This window comes from Pyrus communis, chromosome 2 (genome assembly GCF_041283825.1).
Source record: "Pyrus communis isolate YQ-2024b chromosome 2, ASM4128382v1, whole genome shotgun sequence".
NCBI classification, from domain to species: Eukaryota; Viridiplantae; Streptophyta; class Magnoliopsida; order Rosales; family Rosaceae; genus Pyrus; species Pyrus communis.
The window spans coordinates 7223768-7242927 of NC_142566.1; the positions used below are offsets into that span (position 1 = coordinate 7223768).

Here is a 19160-nt window from a genome sequence, read left to right on the forward strand (position 1 = left end):
GCATCCGTTTTTCATAAGAATGTCATTTGTTACTTTAACCGACCCTTCATTAGTTCAACACATACATATTGCCAGTCTAATTTGATGCATTAACACTAGAAGGAAGCATAAAAATAATTTGGAATTGAAGAGTAAGTAATTTAACATAAGAGGCAAACACTTGAGAGTTCGCTAGTAAAAACCTCTGGTTTAAACCCCCCACCAGGCAGTAAAATGTACGCAAGTAGAAGCCAGGCAAGATGCCCATGTCTGCATGTATATCCTCATAAACATCGTCTTTCGTGCCTACATTGCTCAAACAACACCATGATAACGTAATTTACTTCCACAACTTGCGCAACGACATGTTCTTCTCATTCTCCTTCTTCATTACCTTGGCCACTGCCATCTCAAAGTCTTCTTGCGTTACGTGAACCCTTCTCTCCCTCAATGCAAACATTCCAGCTTCTGTGCAAACGGCCTGCACAATGGAAAAATAAATCGAGAATAAAGATTTGATACAGCACACAAAACCTCGCTCAGTGATAAACCCTGAGGGGAAAAAAAAAAGAAAGTACCTTCAGTTCTGCACCAGATGCACCATTCATCTTCTCTGCAATCTTCTTCAGGTCAATTCCACGCATCAAATTCATTCTTCTTGAATGAATTTTCAAGATGTCCCAACGAGACTGCAATTTGTGAAATGCATTGGTAAGTAATGTATTCAAGTCATGTCTGATAAACTAGGCAATGACAACAATCGAAAGTACAATAGGACTAGAAGGCAAACATGCAAGTATTGCAATTTTTTTTTAATGCAAAACCTCCAACTTCTGTGGCTTTTTCTTTTCTTATCTGACTTATTCTTATCTATTCTGATCGGAAAGCAACTGCACTCTACTAAAGCATTTACTGCTGACCAACCTCCATAGTATACAGACAATCAATAGAATAAATGCTGACTTATGACAACGTCAAACAACCTACTGCAAAGCATCGATTCTATTATAGTGACCGGCGTGTACCTCTTCACTAGGATTTGGAAACTCAATCTTCCTGTCAATTCGTCCAGGCCTAAGGAGAGCTTGATCCAGAATATCAATACGATTTGTAGCCATTAAAACCTGTCAAGGATGCAATTGAAAGAAGACCAGTGGTCAGATGAAAATTAACACAAAGAAACATTATACTGTGTTTCTAACCGGTGAATCCACATTCTGATCAGTACCTTGATCTTGTTTGATGCCTCAAACCCATCAAGCTGGTTGAGAAGCTCTAGCATAGTCCGCTGCACTTCACTGTCCCCATTGCCACTACCAGATTCCATACGAGCAGATCCGATACTGTCGATTTCATCCATAAAAATGATAGATGGCGCATGTTCCCTGAAATAAAAACCAAATTAACACAAGTTAAGCAAACAAATGAGTGCAAATCAGATTAGCAACTGTAAGTGAGTGCATCCCATAATCATTTTCAATCCATTTGGACTGGCAGGCTTGACAAGATCATTGAATGATTACAGATTCATCCAAAACCTAGTTCATTGCAGCAATATACTTGAAAGTTCAGGGAGAACCTAAAAAGATACTGTTCCTTTCGTTCTTCAAAGTGCCATAGACCAGAGAAACATATATGCCCCAGATGACTCCATACTACTAATACAGCCAACAGCCAACATTACAATTATGAATATTTAGCCTGCTCTAGCTTAGGATAGCCGTCCACCGCATAAAGCAGCAAAATTTTAAATCAAGGCAACAAAAGTAATAGAAACAGAGATCTATAACCAATCTTGATGAGAAAGATCAAAACCAACCTGGCCATGACAAAAAGTTCTCTGACCATTCTAGATCCTTCCCCAATGTACTTCTGGACCAGCTCCGAACCAGAAACCCTGATGAATGTACAGTCGGTGTGATGGGCCACAGCCCTAGCCAAAAGTGTTTTCCCAGTGCCAGGTGGTCCATAAAGCAGCACACCCTGTTGTATTGAAGTGTTAGTTTCAAGGAAGAAATGTAAGTTGTAACAGTTAGCGCCTATCTAGTAAGCAAATAAGGAAATGTGATAACTTGGCAAAATAGTATTACCTTTGGCTGAGCTATACCAAGACTCTCGAACAGTTCAGGATGCTTAATTGGAAGCTCAATGACCTGGAGATGGAAAGATTTTTAAACATCATTTGCAACACATGTAAAGAAAGTGTATATGTATTATCAAATAAAACAAGCCCAAAACACGAAAATGCAGGGGAAAAAAAGGGTAGACATGTACAAAAGCAAACCTCCTTTATTTCTTTGATTTGCTGATCCAGACCACCAATCATATCATAAGTAGAATCAGGAACTTTTTCAACTTTCATAAGGTTGACCAAAGGATCAACTTTGCTTGGCAAGACCAAGTGCAGCACGTAGCTGTCATTACGGAGAGCAACCCTTGTTGATGGTGTGATCTTTGTGATATCAATGTTTTTATCAATATCAACGACATATTTCCCTTCTGGATGAACCTGGAAAACAAAAGAAACAAAGTATGTAAAAAAGGTATCAAACAATTTAGTTAGCATAATTAATGAATACATTGAATAGTCTTTTAATTAAGTCAAGTTGCATAATTTTCAACTTGATCTTAAAGATTTCCTACTTACCTTAACCAAAACCTTGTTCTTTCCCATTACTTTAACAACTTCACCAACATACGATCCGGGCTCCTGAAGCAGCTGCAGTTCTTCCCTGAGCATTCTCACTGTTCAAGTTGCAAATTTAAATAAGTCTAATTGATCAACTGAAAACTCCAACTTGACTTGCGACCATGTTTAAAGGATGAAGAAAAATAAATTAGGAAGAAAAAAAGGCAACAAGAAATCCAAGTAAGCAAAAACACCGATTAATTGACATTGTGATCGGTATTAGATAATACAAACTGCGTACTTGCTCAAGTCCATAACAGACAGACACTGTTGTTAGAAAAATTTGAAATAGACCTTGACTATCACCCACTTTCCAATGCTGAAATCAGATGATTTCATATTATCCCCTCTGTTATTATAGTTAAGTATCTTCCTACTCCAGTTTACCGGTATACATCTCAGTTATAATTACACTAAGACAACAAAGAAAAATAATCCGAGCATACGCGTCTTCACCCCTCGACGAAACACTCAAAAGAGAGTGAGCAAGCACATTTCCTATATTCATGAAACCGCGTACCATGTTCCAGTTTTCAATCTAAGATATTTTCAGACAGAAGAATTCAACAACCTAGTTTATAAAAGACCAAAACTTTCCTAGTATTATCTCGAATTTCCTACCGAAATTATCAATCATCGTCCTCTTCAACATTTAATTTCCTAGATATCAGTAAACCAAACCAAAAAAAATCAAATCTTGACCTTAATTTCCCCAAACACAAACCGCAATGCACGACCTAAAATCCACAACAGACCAAACAAAACTGAAAATTTTGAAGAATCAGAAATTAGGGTTTTGGATTTAGGGGAAAATCGAACCTCGGGAATTGAGCTCGTTGCGCTGAGCTTCGAGGCGATTGAGGTTGTGAGTCTTCTGGCGGACCTGGAGCTGAAGCTCGTGGATGTGCTGGAGGTAGTACTGCCTCAGTCCCTCGCCTTGCTTGGAGGCCTTGGCGGAGCACGTCTCCTCCAGCGCGGCGTCCGGGTGCTTGATCTCGACTCCGACGGCAGCCATTGCGATTCTTTAGGTGGGATTGGTGCAGTGGTTGGTGTCGGTGCGTGGCGTACTGAATCTGAGAAAGTCGGGAGAAACCGAGAATAAAAGGTTGTATTCGTGTTGTACAAGAATTCTGAATTCCTGTGTATTGGGCTTTATTTTAGTTGGGCTTTCAGTTGGGCTAAGAGCTGCAAATTATTTGGGGGCCCATGCTGTTAATTTGATATTTTTCTTTTAAATTTTGGTAAAATGGGCTAGGGTTTAGGGGGTGTTTGTTATCAATGACTTTTATTTTAATAGAATACGATAGCTTTATTTCATCATCTCAAGTAGATAACATATCTTGGTTGACTACACCCCAATAGTATATGGGGGTTCCTTATACAAAACTACTATAGTCACTACTTAAACTCATCTTAGCGAGGTGATGTGCCATTCCATTACAAGAATGAGGAACATACGAGATTGTACATCCACGAAACTGGGATACCAACTCTATAACATTAGCTATAATAAAGCCAAGGCTGGAGAAATCGGTTGACCTACCATTGTAATCATTTACTACTTCGAGTCAATCAATCTCCACCTACACATGGTGGCAACCCACCCATTCTAGCAAGCAATATACCCTCCTGCAATGCCATAAGCTCCACCTGTTTTGCATAAATGACACCTTGAAAACACCATGAACCGACTGCCTTGAAAGCTCCTCCCGCACCTCATATCACCCCCCCCCCCCGACACCTCTTACACCCACATCCACCTTTGCAGCAGTGTCAACATTCAGTTTAAACCAACCATCACTAAGAGCCAATCATCATCGTTGCTACTTAGGCAATTTAGAATGAAGGGGTTAAGTATTAGCTAGGCGAAACTCCTGCCTCCACGCAAAAGTCCGTTGTACCAACACTGAATGATCCCTCTCACACCAAAGTGTTGTGATCTGTCCACAACGCCCACAAAAGCATCAACATAGCATCAAACTCCACCTATTTAAACTCCAAAACATAGGTTAGCCACTCCTTCACTAATTCATGGTACGTAAATCCATCTCCAACGCCCAAAAGAGTAGCAGCTTATACCGCTCGAGCAAAATTGCACTCTCTCAGAACATGGTTGCTTGTCTTAAGAGCATCATCACTCGAGGACATAAGGTCTCCATTCACACTCATTTTTTAATCAAATTGGCTCTAGTATGGAGGATTTCAATACACATTCTTCATCCACCTACCTTAACGTTTGTAGAACACGAGCCTTCCAAATAGCTTGCCACAAACCTCGATACGCACCCCCTACTAGACGATGACGAGGCCTGAAGAGCTGTTGGTACACAGCAAGTTCATGCCACCTTATAGACACCTTTTCACCAAAAACACTTCCTTCTTGTCAAAGTACCACATCAACTGATTAGGCTACCTACGAAAACTTAGCGGAATGAAGCATTTTAATCGGACTTCCTCTGCAGTAAAAAGGTAAAGCAACATCTCAATCTGTAAGCTTCTAGTATCTTGCATAATCAACTCAGTAAAAGTATTAGGCTTTGGAATCCAACGATCTTTCCATACTTGAATGGACTCACTATCGACCAATAGTCCAACGTGTACCACCTTTAAGCATGAAACATGCCTTCAAGATACTTTTTTATGAGTACAATGCCGAAGAAGAGGCATCAACATTCTAAAAAGAACCATCAAGGAAGTATTTTGCTTTCAAAACATAAGCAACAAGTGACGTTTGTTGCTGCACAATGCACCAACCCTATTTCACCAAAAGTGCGAGATTAACGTGTAAAGATTGCGAAAACCCAGTCCCCATCTTCCTTCGGCTTACACATTCTATCTCAAGACATCTAATGTATCTTACAGGCTTTGATGTCACTACTCCACAAAAAACATGCCATTAATTGTTGAAGTTCCTCGCAAAATGATTTCGGAAGTAAGAACATGACTGGCATACGCTAGTAATGGCTTAGTTAACAACCTTCATTAGCAACTCTCTGCCCCCACTGCTAAGAAGCTTACCTTTCCACCCATTAAGCCTTTGGTAACTTTTTCTTTGATGAACGAGGACGTTTATTTCTTGTCCATCCCCATAAAAGTAGGGAGACCCAAGTATTGATCATGTCACTCGACTCGTTGCACCCCCAGAAATGAGGCACGTTGGTCCTATAAAGTCGACGCCACATTGGCACTAAAAGCAACATAACTCTTAAGAAAATTGATCTCCTGTCCCAAAGCTTGAGAGTATATGTCTAAAACATGTTGGATCACCCCGCAATCCTTAACCGATGCTCGCGATAAAAAAAGAAACTGTCATCTGTGAACAACAAATAATGCAGACATGGTGCATAGTAGCGATATGAATCCCATGCAATACTGCCTCCCTTTCTTTCCTCCTAATTAACGCTGATAAGCCTTCCACACAAAGAAGAAAAAGATATGGCAAGAGGGGGTCGCCTTGTCTCAACCCCCTTGGAGGCATAAGATAACATTTCACCTCGCTATTCACCAGAAAAGTATACGTGACCATTAACACACAGGTCATAATGAGTCAAACCCATGCATTTGCAAACCCAAACTGTAGCAGAACAACCTCAAAAAAAACCCCACTTCACTCAACCATACGCCTTATTAAGATCCAACTTTGGAGCTAAGTAACCATCATTGCCATTCCTCTTATTATGTAAGAAGTGCCCCACCTTGGCTGCTAGTAGTGAGTTGTCAAAAATTAACCTACTAGGAACAAAAACACTCTGAAAAGGCGAAATTACAGAGGCAATCAAAGGCTTCAAACGATTCGCTATCACCTTAGCATATATTTTGAATAAAACATTACACAAACCGATCAGACGTAACTGAATCATATCTTGGGGTTCTTTCACGTTTGGAATCACAACAACATGTGTAAAACACACCTCTTTTGACTCAAAGAACGAACACACTGCTTCAACAACATCCTCACCAACAATATGCCAGAATTTTGGTAGAATAATGGGGACATTCCATCTGGCCTCGGGGACTTTAAGGGGTGTATTTGGAAGATAACAAGCCTTACTTCCTCCACAATAAATGGTGCAAGTAGCTCCTCATTCATTGCACTCGTCACATAAGGGATAACAACATTGAACACGATTTGGAGTGCATTTGGCAGTATACCCTGTGATGCAAAGATATTAGAGAAATAACTAAGCACAATATTTTCTATACATTTGCGGAGACTCGTGCCACGTCCCTACCTTGTCCCTTAGGCCCTTTATAAAATTCTTCCTCCGCCTATTGGAAGCTTTCTTATGGAACCACTTCGTATTGCAATCTTCTTCCTGTAACCATGTCGTATGTGATTGCTGCCTCCAGTAGATTTCTTCACTTGAAAATAGCATATCTAACCCTTCTATTAAAATTTTTCTTTATACTAAAACATCTTCCATGAAGGGCTGTTTAAAAAGAACTCACAGTTTGTCTCTAGCAATCCTTGTCTCATTTTCTGTATTGCCCAAAGAACTACACTGCCAGTCAAGTAACACAACTATAATTGCCTTGATTTTAAAGCAAACTTGGAAAAGCTTGACACCTCGAATGGCCCGACTCCATCCTTTCTTCACCATCTCTTCATACCCTTCATTTTTCAACCACATCTCCTCAAAACGGAAACGCATAGGCTTTTTACGAACCGTTTTAAGTGAAGCTCGGATTTCTAATAACAAAGGAAGATGGTCTGATTACAAAGGATTCAAGTGCACCACTCATGTCCAAGTAAAAAGGTCCCGCCAATCCCGAGTAGCAAAACCTCTATCCAAACGACATTTCACACCATCCTCACTATTTTGACGCTATATATACATACTTATATCCTACAAACCCAAGGTCCACCAGGTTGCAAGAGTTCATTGCCTCTCAAAACAAATCCATCTACCTTTCCGCTCGAAGGTTCCCTCCTATCTGCTCATACAAGTTGAGCATTTCGTTAAAGTCCCCCGCACATAGCCAAGGAAGAGAACTGTTTCCACTTAAGCTCGACATCAGCGCCTAGGTCTTGTATCTCTCCCTCGTAACCGGACATCCATAAATGCCAGTAAGATGCCATGGAGTACCATTTGGGTTGAGCACTTCGTTATCAATGACTTTTAGTATCAATATTCTCTAGGTCATGTATCAATTTATAGAGATTTATGATGTTATTGGTGGAATATGTTTTGGGTATTTTGAATTGCAAATTATATTAAGTGGCTGTATTCAATTGCGAGTTTAAAAGATTTTAGAAGAGTTTACAAATTTAAGGGTATTAAATCAAAATTTTAATGAATTTATGGAAGTTCATGGGTATTTAATAAAAAAATTATTTCATAAACTTCAAAGGAATCTGGTGTATTTAATTAGGATTTTAAAGTAGTCCATAAAACTCCATGTGTATTAAATTAGGAATTGATTTTAAAGTATTTTAAAAAGTTAAGGATTTTGATGGGCTTAGAAGGATTTTATATGGTATTTTAGGCTCTAGGAAATCAGGCATCTCCCCCTAAGATTTCATAAAACCCCATTGGGTAGGCATTCAACCCATTATGCTACTATTTTATACTCATATTTCCTTTCATTTGCACGATTAAACATCCAGTCGTCTGTCCCTTCTTTATCTCCTTAAGGTTTCTCTAAGAAAGCCTAACATTGATTGGCAAACTTCACCACATTTGCATAAAGCTGCCAGATAATTTTTCTTTATTGAGCTTCAGAGTGATGGGCAAAAAGTAATAAAACCTAATAATGCATTAAAAAAAAAAAAATTCAAAGTTGAAATTTTGATGGTCCAAAAAAATTGAACCAAAACCTATGTGGGCTGGAAAAACAAGAAAATGTGGGACCAAAAAGGCCCAAGCCCAAATCTGGGCTAGGTTGGTGCACGGGCCGAAGCTGGACAGAAGACTGCAAGCTTTCTGGGCTTTTCCAAAAGTAGGCCTACACAGGGTAATCAGCAGAAGGCTTACTAAATGTGATATTGTGCTCTGGTGTGTAGGGACACCACAACCTTTGTGGGTTCTTGTCATACGTTCCGAGAGTGAGCCAAGCCCAGATGGGCTGGGTGTGCAGACTGAAGGGTCGAAGCCCAAAGTGGGCTAAGGTTGGACCAAAAATAGGACACCTCAGCGTCGCTGGGTTTGGTCAATGGTGCAAGAAAACTAGTGTCACCACTTCAGGCGATCGTATCCTGGGTCGGGGACGGTTAGTGCAAGCCTAAGGTTTGATGGTGAACCAATTTTGGTGACGAAGGGGATCCTCGACGTCGGTGAGTGTGAGAACCAAGAGGATTCTACTTGAATCCCTCGAAAATTTAACAAAATTCTTCTGGAGTTTCGAAGAACATCGTCGAGAGAGGATGAAATCATTCCCAAAGAAATATGACTTCAACCTTAAGGTTGTGATTAGCCAGAAAACGACGAGTCGTGCTTGGTTACAGGCCGAGGGTTTCTGGGTTTAGGGTTGGCGCCAAATGCCGCTGTATTTGTTCTTGGTGGGAGTTGTTGGCTCCTGAGCTTGCGGCTGAAAGTGGCTCAGCTACGTAGGCTGCTAGTGGCTAAAGCCTCATCAGGTTTAAAAATCTTAATTTTTGTTTTTTCTTTTCTTTATTCACAAATCAATTCACATAATTGTATAATTATGAATATAATGCATAAACAATTTATCTAGAATCTAAAATTTGTGAACGTAAAGTTGGACATGCATTATGGTAAGGTTCATGCAATCAAGGCTGAACAAATATCGAAATGAAAAACCGTTGTTTTAGAAGAACCTGATTAGTGATGATATTGGTGAATTGGTTTGTAATAGAAAAGTTCCTGTCAAATTCCATAACACAATGGAGGAGCGTGCTGATAACTAGCCTATTTAATTGGAAGGGAATAGACGGGTGCGGCAAGAGAGAGAATGGAGAAATTATATAGGGATTTCTTGTGTGTTGTTATTCATTCGACACACAATGTATTTATTTATAGTAGAAAATGAGGAGATGATTAACTTATCCTCCAAGTAAATACTATCCTATAAAAAAAGAATAACTAGAAACCAAATCTATACAGAATTTACACAATCAGAATCCAAGATTATCTATAACATAAAAGGTACACAAAAATTCACAAAATTTTGTCTCCCTGCCATAACCCGAACATAAATGTCCTATTCTTCCAGAATGAAAGACTATTCAAATTTCAAAATTTGAAACGCGTTGCTGTTTAGCGAAGGCCCATCTCCTCAGCGGGGCCCGCCAGTTTTCCAAACGGTGCTCATTCGATTCAACCCCGAAATTCAACCTCGTCGACTTTGGCGGTTGTCCTGAAAACAGAGAGAGAAAATAAAACAGAAGCGAGGGAGAAAAACTGTGTCATATTTTCACCTTTCGAGAAGCGTTCAAAGACGAAGACTTCCCAAGTCAAGTTCTGCTGCTCTGCTGATCTTCCCATTTCTTAAGGAGGAAGCGAATTCAGGGTTTCAAATCAATAGAGAGAGCTGAGATTGACGACGATGGAGAGCTTGATAGGGCTGGTGAATCGCATCCAGAGGGCGTGTACTGTGCTGGGTGACTACGGAGGCGGCGATAGTGCTTTTTCCTTGTGGGAAGCTCTGCCCTCTGTCGCCGTCGTCGGCGGCCAGGTCTGCCTCTCCCATAACCGCTTTTAACTGATTATTTCTCGTTTTCCTGGCCTCTCCCATAACCGCCTTTAACTGATTATTTTTCGTTTTCGTATGAATCTGTCGTTTAAAGGGGTTTTTAGGGAGAAATTTTGAGAAAAGTGTGCAACTTTTTAGGTAGAGATTAATGGAAAGTTACTTGCACTAGATAAAGAGCAAATTTTTGGTTAAGAAGCTACGATGCACAGACACGGCACATCGGCCGCGTATCGCGTGTCAGATACGCAAATGGACACGATACGCTTCTGGTACGGTCGGATACGCGTTGGATACGTATCTGGATCAACAGATACGGCGTTTGACAGATGGATACGGGTATCCGACGGTTTAGATACAGGTATCCGACTGTCTAGATACGGATATCTGCACCATGACGCAATCTGGTGGAAGGACACCTCGCAAAGAAGATGACGCAATTTGATGGAGGAAGGCGTCGCACGGAGACGACCCGATCTAGTGGAGGAGGCTTCGCAAAGAAGATGACTGCTAGGTCAATATGCCGTTTGTTTGTTTATGTAGTAAAAAAACGACACCACATTATTATTATTATTTTATTATTTTAGGGTTTAAATGAGACTAAAGCCCAAAACTACATAGCCCACCGAATTTACACCACTACCATCCTTTCTTTTTAAGAGTTTGAATAATATAAATTAAATTTTGAGTAATTATTTTTTTTATTGTTATTTAAAATATATATGTATTATATAAATTACCGTATCCATGCCGTATCGTGTCTTAGTTTTTAGAAATTTGATGTATCCCCGTGTCGTACCGTGTCGTATCCTCGTGTTCGTGTCCGTGTCCATTCATCGTAGTTAAGAAGTAAAAGTAAAGCTGGACTTTTAATTGGATTTTTATTTTCAACATGTATGCATATTTTTTTGGAGCTGATTCTTCTTCCCCTTTTTTTTCTTTGAACATTTGGGTATTTGTGAGAACAGAGTTCCGGGAAGTCTTCGGTTTTGGAGAGCATTGTTGGGCGTGACTTTCTTCCCAGAGGATCTGGTTAGTTATAAACTTTGAGTGTATTTGGAAATGTTTAATTTTAGCTTACTTGGCATTCGATTACTATGCCGGTGTTGTTTTTGGTTACCATGGCGGTGTTGATTTTCTTATGATTTCAGGGATTGTCACGAGGCGACCTTTGGTGTTGCAGCTCCACAAGACAGATGAAGGAACCCAGGAGTACGCTGAGTTCCTTCACCTTTCCAAGAGAAGGTTCACTGATTTTGGTATGTGAATTATCTCCCTTTTATGTATGCTTCACATTTGTTTAGATTTGAAGGTAGGTAGGTAGACTAGATATATCACTTAATTAACAATGAAAAGTTGATAAGTTTAGCTCGTAAACAATAGATTGTGTACAACTGCATAGTTTTTCAATTGATCACCTTACTTGTAGTAGAGCTGGAAATTTGACGTCGAGTCAGCGAGTATACTGTATGGAGTTGGACCACCTACTGAAATTTCTTGAACACCTCTAGTGATACATTTATTTGAGTTTAGGTAGAAGCAACCTGGCAATGTGATTGCCATGGGATAAGGCTTTGTTGTTGTTACTTGTTTTCTGATTTGTCTTGTTTTTAGGATTAAAATTAACTTGTGCACTTGCTCTTAATATGCACCTTAGCATCTTGACTTAACAGTTGCTACATTTACTTAGAGATATTAGATTTTCCTTATGAAATTGTCTATTGTTTGCTGATAGGAACTGACACCCAAAACTTTTATGCTGTCGTCTCTTTTGCAGCCTTGGTTCGAAAGGAAATTCAGGACGAAACTGATAGAATAACAGGAAGGTCAAAGCAGATATCTCCTGTTCCTATCCATCTCAGCATCTACTCCCCGAATGGTATGTTGCAAATACCGATCTTTTGTTTGTTTATTTATTATCTAAAGTTTGGATTCGCCAATTGGAAATTTGTTGTCCAATAACGAGCCGTAAATTTTTAAAGCTTGCACAATTTAATGTTGCTCTTTTGTGTGGGTGCCTTTTGCGGGTTAATGTGTTACCATTTATCATCTTTGTTATTCTGCATAGTTGTGGTTATAACTGTAATTTGCTCGGATGTTTATTTCACATATCCACTTCTGCTATCCCGACTCTTTAGGCCACGTTTGTATTACAGGAATCTACAATGGGAAGGAGTTGTATTTCTTTTCCATTCCATCTCTTAAAGGAATTGAATTGGTATTTCCAGTAAGTGTTTGAAACAATTGTAGGATCGAAGGCTAGGAATGAAATAAGATTCAACGCATTTCCGATAATGCTCTTTTTGTTCTAAGCATTGAAAATATCATACGAACACACTTTTTTCTCCCTCTGTTCACAAAAAGATATAACATAGAAAAAAGAAGTAATATCTAAAAGAACCATTGATGAACGTTAGAATACAAAGCTAGCTCCAAAACAAGCCATAGCCAATAATAATCGCTTTTATATAAAGCTAGAACACACTTTTTTCCTTGTCTCGCTTTTATTTTTCACTTTTCCAGAGAGAGGAATGTTGGAGTTTTGTTTACATTATCAATTTTTGTGTTCGCTTCCATACACTAATTCTTGATCTCCTTCGTTTCGCAGTTGTCAACTTAACCCTAATTGACTTACCTGGTTTGACGAAAGTTGCTGTTGGTATGTTATATTTCCAATGATAATTGATGTGATTTGCGTGATGCAAATTTATTTATCAGATGCCAACAATGACGGTTGTTCTTTTCAGAGGGCCAGCCTCAAAGTATTGTTGAAGATATTGAAAACATGGTTCGATCTTATGTTGAGAAGGTAATGAATCATTACGAGATCACATATATAATTTTCACGGGATTTTTGAAGTCGCTGACTTGTCATTATGCACGGCAATATTGATGTAGTATGGTGTGGTTGATATTATTGTTCACTGTATAACTTCAGTCTGTGAGTGGAATTAGATTTGGTAGAGCAAGTAGTTGAAGATTCCTGGCCTTTTTCACTTCCATATAGCCTTGTCAAAAGCTCTACTTTTAGTGTTTCAGTTCTATAAAATCATTCTGTCACTGCTTTATTTATACATGTGGTGTTATTTTCACTTCTCGTGCCCTCAGGAGTGAGATCCGGTTTTGCAGGAATGTCAGAGGTTGCTCGTTGACTGACCTCTTGCATTCCCGCAACATAGGTCCTACTCCTGGAGTTTTTATGTGATTTCTCTACATCCATTAAAAGTCGATAATCATTTCTTTTTTCCTATGAACGTCAATAGTGTTCTAAATTCTAATTGATGTGTTTGTGCTTATTGTAGCCTAATAGCGTTATACTAGCAATATCTCCAGCCAACCAAGATATAGCCACATCAGATGCTATCAAACTTTCTAGGGAAGTGGATCCAACAGGTATGCTCTATTTATTCGAGCGTAACCATTTCTGCCTTTTGGCTTGTGCAGTTGTCCTATTGCTCTATTTTGTCTTCTCTTATATCATTTTCTTTACGCAGGTGAACGGACATTTGGGGTGTTGACAAAGCTTGATTTGATGGACAAAGGAACTAACGCATTGGATGTATGATTTCTTCCTTTCTTCCTTCCTTTCTTTCTTTCATTCTTCCTTCCTACACAGCTAACTGTTATGTGAATGACTTTTTAACAAGTAAGTTACATTAATACTTTCCAATAGTTGAGATCAGGCTTTTAGCAAGTTGCATTTACGTTTAAACTGTAGAAGTTTTCAGTCATGCTATAGTTATGTGTTCGTATTTAATGGAAGTGATCCTTCAAGCCCTACTGTGGTTTTCTTTACATTTTCCTATGCTCTGTGCCTGAAAGAAAGAAATATGTTCAAATATAGTTTACATTTCTTATGTCTGTCCACATAGGTTATTGAAGGAAGATCTTATCGCCTGCAACATCCTTGGGTTGGAGTTGTGAACCGTTCACAAGCAGATATTAATAAAAATACAGACATGGTTCTTGCGAGGCGTAAGGAGCGCGAATACTTTGAAACCAGTCCCGACTATGGGCACTTAGCTAATAGAATGGGTTCTGAGTATCTTGCAAAACTTCTCTCAAAGGTTTGACTCAGTTGAATGTATTTGAGTATGAATATTATTATTGCAATTGAATATAATTGGGTATCATTTTGATGGGTTGATATTGTTTGTAGCATTTGGAGGATGCGATTAGGGCTCGAATACCAACCATCTTGTCTATGATTAACAAAAGCATTGATGAACTTGAATCTGAGATGGACCATCTTGGTAGGCCTGTTGCCGTTGATGCTGGGGTAAGCTGTCTTTACCTGTGACACTTGACAATAAATTAAATGATCTTTGAGCAATCATGAGTTCGTGACCAAGAGTTTGTATTTTAGGCCCAATTGTACACTATACTGGAACTCTGCCGTGCATTTGACAGGATTTTCAAGGAGCATCTAGATGGAGGGTAAGATCTACTTATTTAACCTTCGTCCCTCCAATGTTTACCTTTTTAAGGTAGTGAGGATTATTCATGTATTGTTTTCCCTTTAGTTCTTAAATCCTTAGCAAAATTGGCATAAGCTGACCTTGTTTGAGATATGATTGATGAGTATGATTGTAAACTCCATGTGGGTATTCTGTATTCAATACAGTATGCTGGACAGCCCATGCAGGTGATCTAAATATAATGTATTATGCTTAGTTAGCATTAAATTGTTTGGCTGGTTCTAGTATTTAATACGAAACAACCTTGGACTGTCATGGTTTGAAATTTGTAAGTAGTTAGTAATTGGGTAACTTAGGTTTTGGCTTTGGGTTGGTTTTAGTAGGTTTTATCCCATCCCTTCTCTGCTGGATCTGGATAACTCTGGTGGTTACATGTGCTGGTACTTGGTTGCCAGCTGAATAGTTTCATCTGTGTAATGCTCTGCTTCTTAGGCATTTATGATATTAAAGTTGTATGTAGTATCATCAGATTTGTTGATTTCTTTTGACCAAAATAATTCCCTGCGCTACTATGGTTTGTTGATATCTTTGTTCTTCATTTTGTCATATTAGACGGGCCGGAGGTGATCGGATTTATGGTGTCTTTGATAACCAACTGCCTGCTGCATTGAAGAAGCTTCCATTTGATCGGCATCTTTCTATGCAGAATGTAAGGAAAGTGGTTTCAGAGGCTGATGGTTATCAGCCACACTTGATTGCTCCGGAGCAAGGTTACCGCCGCCTAATTGAAGGGTCACTGAGGTATTTTAGAGGGCCAGCCGAAGCTTCCGTGGATGCTGTAAGTTATCCTTTTTTCTTTACTCTCTACATTTGAGGTTGTGAGTGTTCTTAAAGTTCGTCTAGTCGTAGAGAACTTTTGATCAGTCTTTTATCACTTACTGGCTGAAAATCCACACTGTAGGTTCACTTTGTCTTAAAAGAACTTGTGAGGAAGTCATTAGCAGAAACTCAGGTGAGCGGAGTTTATTGTTAGTTATAAATTTTAACTAGTGTTCTTTTAGTGAGAAAGGGGATTGATATTGATGTTCGTAACTCAGGAATTGAAGCGCTTTCCTAGTCTGCAAGCTGAAATAGCTGCTGCATGTAATGAAGCCTTGGATAGGTTCCGTGATGAAAGTAAGAAGACAACTCTTCGATTAGTGGACATGGAATCTGCATATTTGACTGTGGAGTTCTTTCGGAGACTTCCCCAGGAAATAGAGAACACAGGAAACCCAGGAAGGCCTGGTACAACACCAGCGGGAAAGCCTGGTACAACACCTGCCCCTGCCGTGGACCGCTACTCAGAGGGCCACTTTCAGAGGATAGGATCGAACGTATCCTCTTATGTGAGAATGGTGTCTGAGACACTGAGGAACACAATCCCCAAGGCTGTTGTTCATTGTCAAGTCAGAGAGGCTAAAATGTCGTTGCTGAATCACTTCTACATACAAATAGGGAAGAGAGAGGTACTCTCTCTCTCTCTCTCTCTCTCTCTCTCTCTCTCTCTAAAATGCACAGGAACACTTTTTGATGCTCATTGACTTATCAGAGTTGTTAAGTAGGATAATACTCCTCAAAATCATGATTAAAACATATTAGAAAAATTTGAAAGTTTCAAGTGTCGTAGTTGGTGAGAAGCTGATTATGGGTCTTTGACTGTCATCAGTGCATTGCTTGGAGCTGTTGTGTCATCTTTACAAGCTTTGTTTTGGTTACTATTTTATGTGATTATGCCTTTCAGTTTCCAAATGCGGTGTTAATTTTGGTGGTGAAAGCTTATGCTCTGAAGTCCGAACATCTCTAGTTCAGTGGTTAATGATAATGTGAAACACAAAATAACCAACAAAACTAAGGATGATTTTTGTTTGGGACGCGAATAACTACTACCGCTTCTGTTTTTAATTACTGTTTCTTTGGTTTGTGTTTCAGGCTAAGCAGCTTTCCCAGCTGCTTGACGAAGATCCGGCCTTGATGGAAAGGAGGCAAGAGTGTGCTAAAAGGCTTGAATTGTACAAGTCAGCTAGGGATGAGATTGATTCTGTAGCATGGGTCCGCTGAGATGGATTATTATTCTGAGACGTTGTAGTTACTGCTGCTACGGATACATGAACACGATCGAATTTGTTGAATTGTTGGACAACAGAGATGTTGTCCTCTCTATTTTTCTTCTGTTTTTCGATTGTTATTCTTTTAGGTGTTGACCCAAATTCTCATGGTTTGGGAAATTCTAGTATTTTTTTTTATTATATATGTATAGTATATCTGATTGATCTCGCATTACTTGTTTTTGTCTCGCAAATCATTTTCTTCATCCCCTAATTTTAATCGATTTTTGGACCAATATGTCAATGATTAGATTGTGATCACATTCTTCCCTTGCAAGGTAACGATCCTGTTTTGTCCTTAATTCAAATGAACTTGGAGCCACAGCAGGGTTTATCGTTTGCCGCATCATTTGTGACTTAAATTTGGTGCGCAAAGTTAGTGTTCCTAACATTATTTAGGGTGCTTTTCTCTTAGTACGACCATAGTGTGTGAAGCCCTAGGGCTTTCTGGCTCACAAGCCCAAGGCCTAGTCCACGAGGCAACCCTAACCAACGTAGGCCACACCTTGCTTGTTTTGGATGACCACAAAGCGTTCACACCTTGCTTGTAACTTGACAAGGCATGAGGATTGAGCACACCCAAGCTTAGCTAGAAAGATCATTGCTTGGTACACCACTTATAATCAAGGTTCTAAAATACATTAGGTATTAGTTGGGCAATGGGCTAGGGTCTACCACCTTGGCGGCTAGGGGGCCTTAGCGGATTTAAGTAAATTTATTATATATCGTGTTGATGCACAAAATCGGCGAGGACTTTGGTACAACATAAAGTGTCAAGTTTGTGACCTTTGCTAAGTTGCTCTGGTCATTAGTGTGGATAAATATGTAAATGAATAGAGACAAAGAAGCAAACAACACAAGATGTACGTGGTTCACTCAGATTGGCTACGTCCACGGAGTAGAGGAGTTCTCATTAGTTGTGAAGGGTTTACACAAATACATAGGTTCAAGCTCTCTTTTTGTGAGTTCTAGTGAATAGTTTAGTACAAATGACATTAGGGATTATTGTGGGAGAATGATCCCTTTTTATAGAAGAGAGTTTCTAGCTTTGTTCTAACATTGACACGTGTCGTGTTGTGATTGGCCTCTGATATCGACACGTGTTGCGCTGTGATTGGCCTTTGATACCGACATGTGTCGTGTTGTGATTGGTCTCCTGGTTGGAGGAAAATCTTGTGGGTCCTTGACAGTATGCTGTTGACCGGTGCTCAGTAGTTTCGAGATTGGTCAAGTATTATACAAACAGTGCTCCCCTAAGTTCCCGAGTGAGGGAAACTCCTCGGTTGGGGGACTTGCAAGATCCAAGCCATTGAGTAATCACGAAACTTCCAAGTACTGAAGTGTGGTGTCGCCTTCACTTGCCTTCTCTATCCTGTAAGTAGATGTGGCATCTTCTCTTGGAAGTACTTTTCCTTCATCCAGGAGTGGTATCTTTGGTTGGCGTTGAAGCACAAGGTAATGTATCATTTTCATTTGAAGCTTACTTGTAGTTTCGGGTTTGGTCAAGTGCGATACAAACATGATATTGACCGACGCCCCCGTGTCTACCAGGATTCGTCGTACATCAAAGTTGGCTATGTGAGCCTCCACAATCAGTTAGGCTTTTGATACTTGCCTCCCTTGATGTCTTCCACGTGAAACACTTGGTGGCCAGGCTTCAACGTTCGTTCATTGTTTTTCATGGCCCTGTTGGAAGATTCAGATATGGGTGTGCCACCGCTTATGGAATATATCACATTCACTTGGCGTTGGTTGCGGCTATCGCTTGGAGGGTGAAGAAGGAACTGGTCAATTTTTCCTTCACGTGCCAAAGCTTCAATATGATCACAGAGGGTGATAACCACAAAACATGCCTGTGTTCTTCGTGGACTTGAAATTTGGCTCCCTCGGCCTTGACTTTGGTATTAAGTGAGCTGTACTGGGGTAAATGGCCGTGCATGTGGCGTTCAAAGGTGTGTATGTCTCATACCTCGGGGTAGGACCATTCTTGACATGTGTTTGGCCCACTGCATTGACCGCCTGGGGGCGGGTATTATCGTGGTGATACCTTTGGTTATCGCAATAGTGCCCCTTACTCTTTTTATTAAAATAAGACTGGTGAGGATGAAAGTCTTTCCTCTTGCCCTGAGAATGATACGCCTGTTGACTTGGCGAGGTATTAGGTAGGGCAGAGGGAAGCGTCGTTGCTGTTTGGAAGGTTGAGGTCTTCTCATTCAGTTGGATTTGGCTTCTACTCCCCATTTGCTGATAAGGGATGGCTGTAGGGGGTTTTCCTTG

General features: G+C 39.9%; 2 protein-coding genes across 2 annotated transcripts; one reads left to right on the forward strand and one right to left on the reverse strand.

The window, feature by feature from the left end:
- Positions 1-102: 102 nt before the first annotated feature.
- LOC137746729 (26S proteasome regulatory subunit 8 homolog A) lies at positions 103-3789 on the reverse strand. The gene is made up of 9 exons (XM_068486731.2): positions 3488-3789; positions 2627-2724; positions 2264-2488; positions 2070-2132; positions 1799-1962; positions 1208-1364; positions 1005-1103; positions 558-668; positions 103-460 (listed from the first exon to the last, which is right to left on the reverse strand). The coding sequence occupies exons 1-9, from the start codon at positions 3681-3683 to the stop codon at positions 320-322; spliced, it is 1254 nt and encodes a 417-aa protein (XP_068342832.1). The 5' UTR covers positions 3684-3789; the 3' UTR covers positions 103-319.
- A 5886-nt stretch (positions 3790-9675) lies between these two features.
- LOC137746728 (phragmoplastin DRP1E) lies at positions 9676-17055 on the forward strand. Its single transcript, XM_068486730.2, has 15 exons — positions 9676-10303; positions 11287-11350; positions 11470-11577; positions 12096-12197; positions 12927-12977; positions 13066-13127; positions 13621-13711; positions 13813-13877; positions 14191-14385; positions 14478-14597; positions 14685-14755; positions 15349-15574; positions 15698-15748; positions 15834-16244; positions 16708-17055. Exons 1-15 carry the CDS (start codon positions 10175-10177, stop codon positions 16834-16836), a joined length of 1875 nt encoding a protein of 624 aa, XP_068342831.2. The 5' UTR covers positions 9676-10174; the 3' UTR covers positions 16837-17055.
- Positions 17056-19160: the final 2105 nt, after the last annotated feature.

Excerpts from the sequence above, each read along its gene's own strand:
- LOC137746729 (XM_068486731.2), bottom strand. The coding sequence starts at position 3,683 with ATGGCTGCCGTCGGAGTCGAGATCAAGCACCCGGACGCCGCGCTGGAG. Across the intron at positions 1,963-2,069 it reads TTGGTATAGCTCAGCCAAAG|GGTGTGCTGCTTTATGGACC; the intron begins GTAATACTATTT and ends TCAATACAACAG. Across the intron at positions 669-1,004 it reads TTCCAAATCCTAGTGAAGAG|TCTCGTTGGGACATCTTGAA; the intron begins GTACACGCCGGT and ends CACAAATTGCAG.
- LOC137746728 (XM_068486730.2), top strand. The coding sequence starts at position 10,175 with ATGGAGAGCTTGATAGGGCTGGTGAATCGCATCCAGAGGGCGTGTACT. Across the intron at positions 12,198-12,926 it reads CAGCATCTACTCCCCGAATG|TTGTCAACTTAACCCTAATT; the intron begins GTATGTTGCAAA and ends TTCGTTTCGCAG. Across the intron at positions 14,756-15,348 it reads AAGGAGCATCTAGATGGAGG|ACGGGCCGGAGGTGATCGGA; the intron begins GTAAGATCTACT and ends TTGTCATATTAG.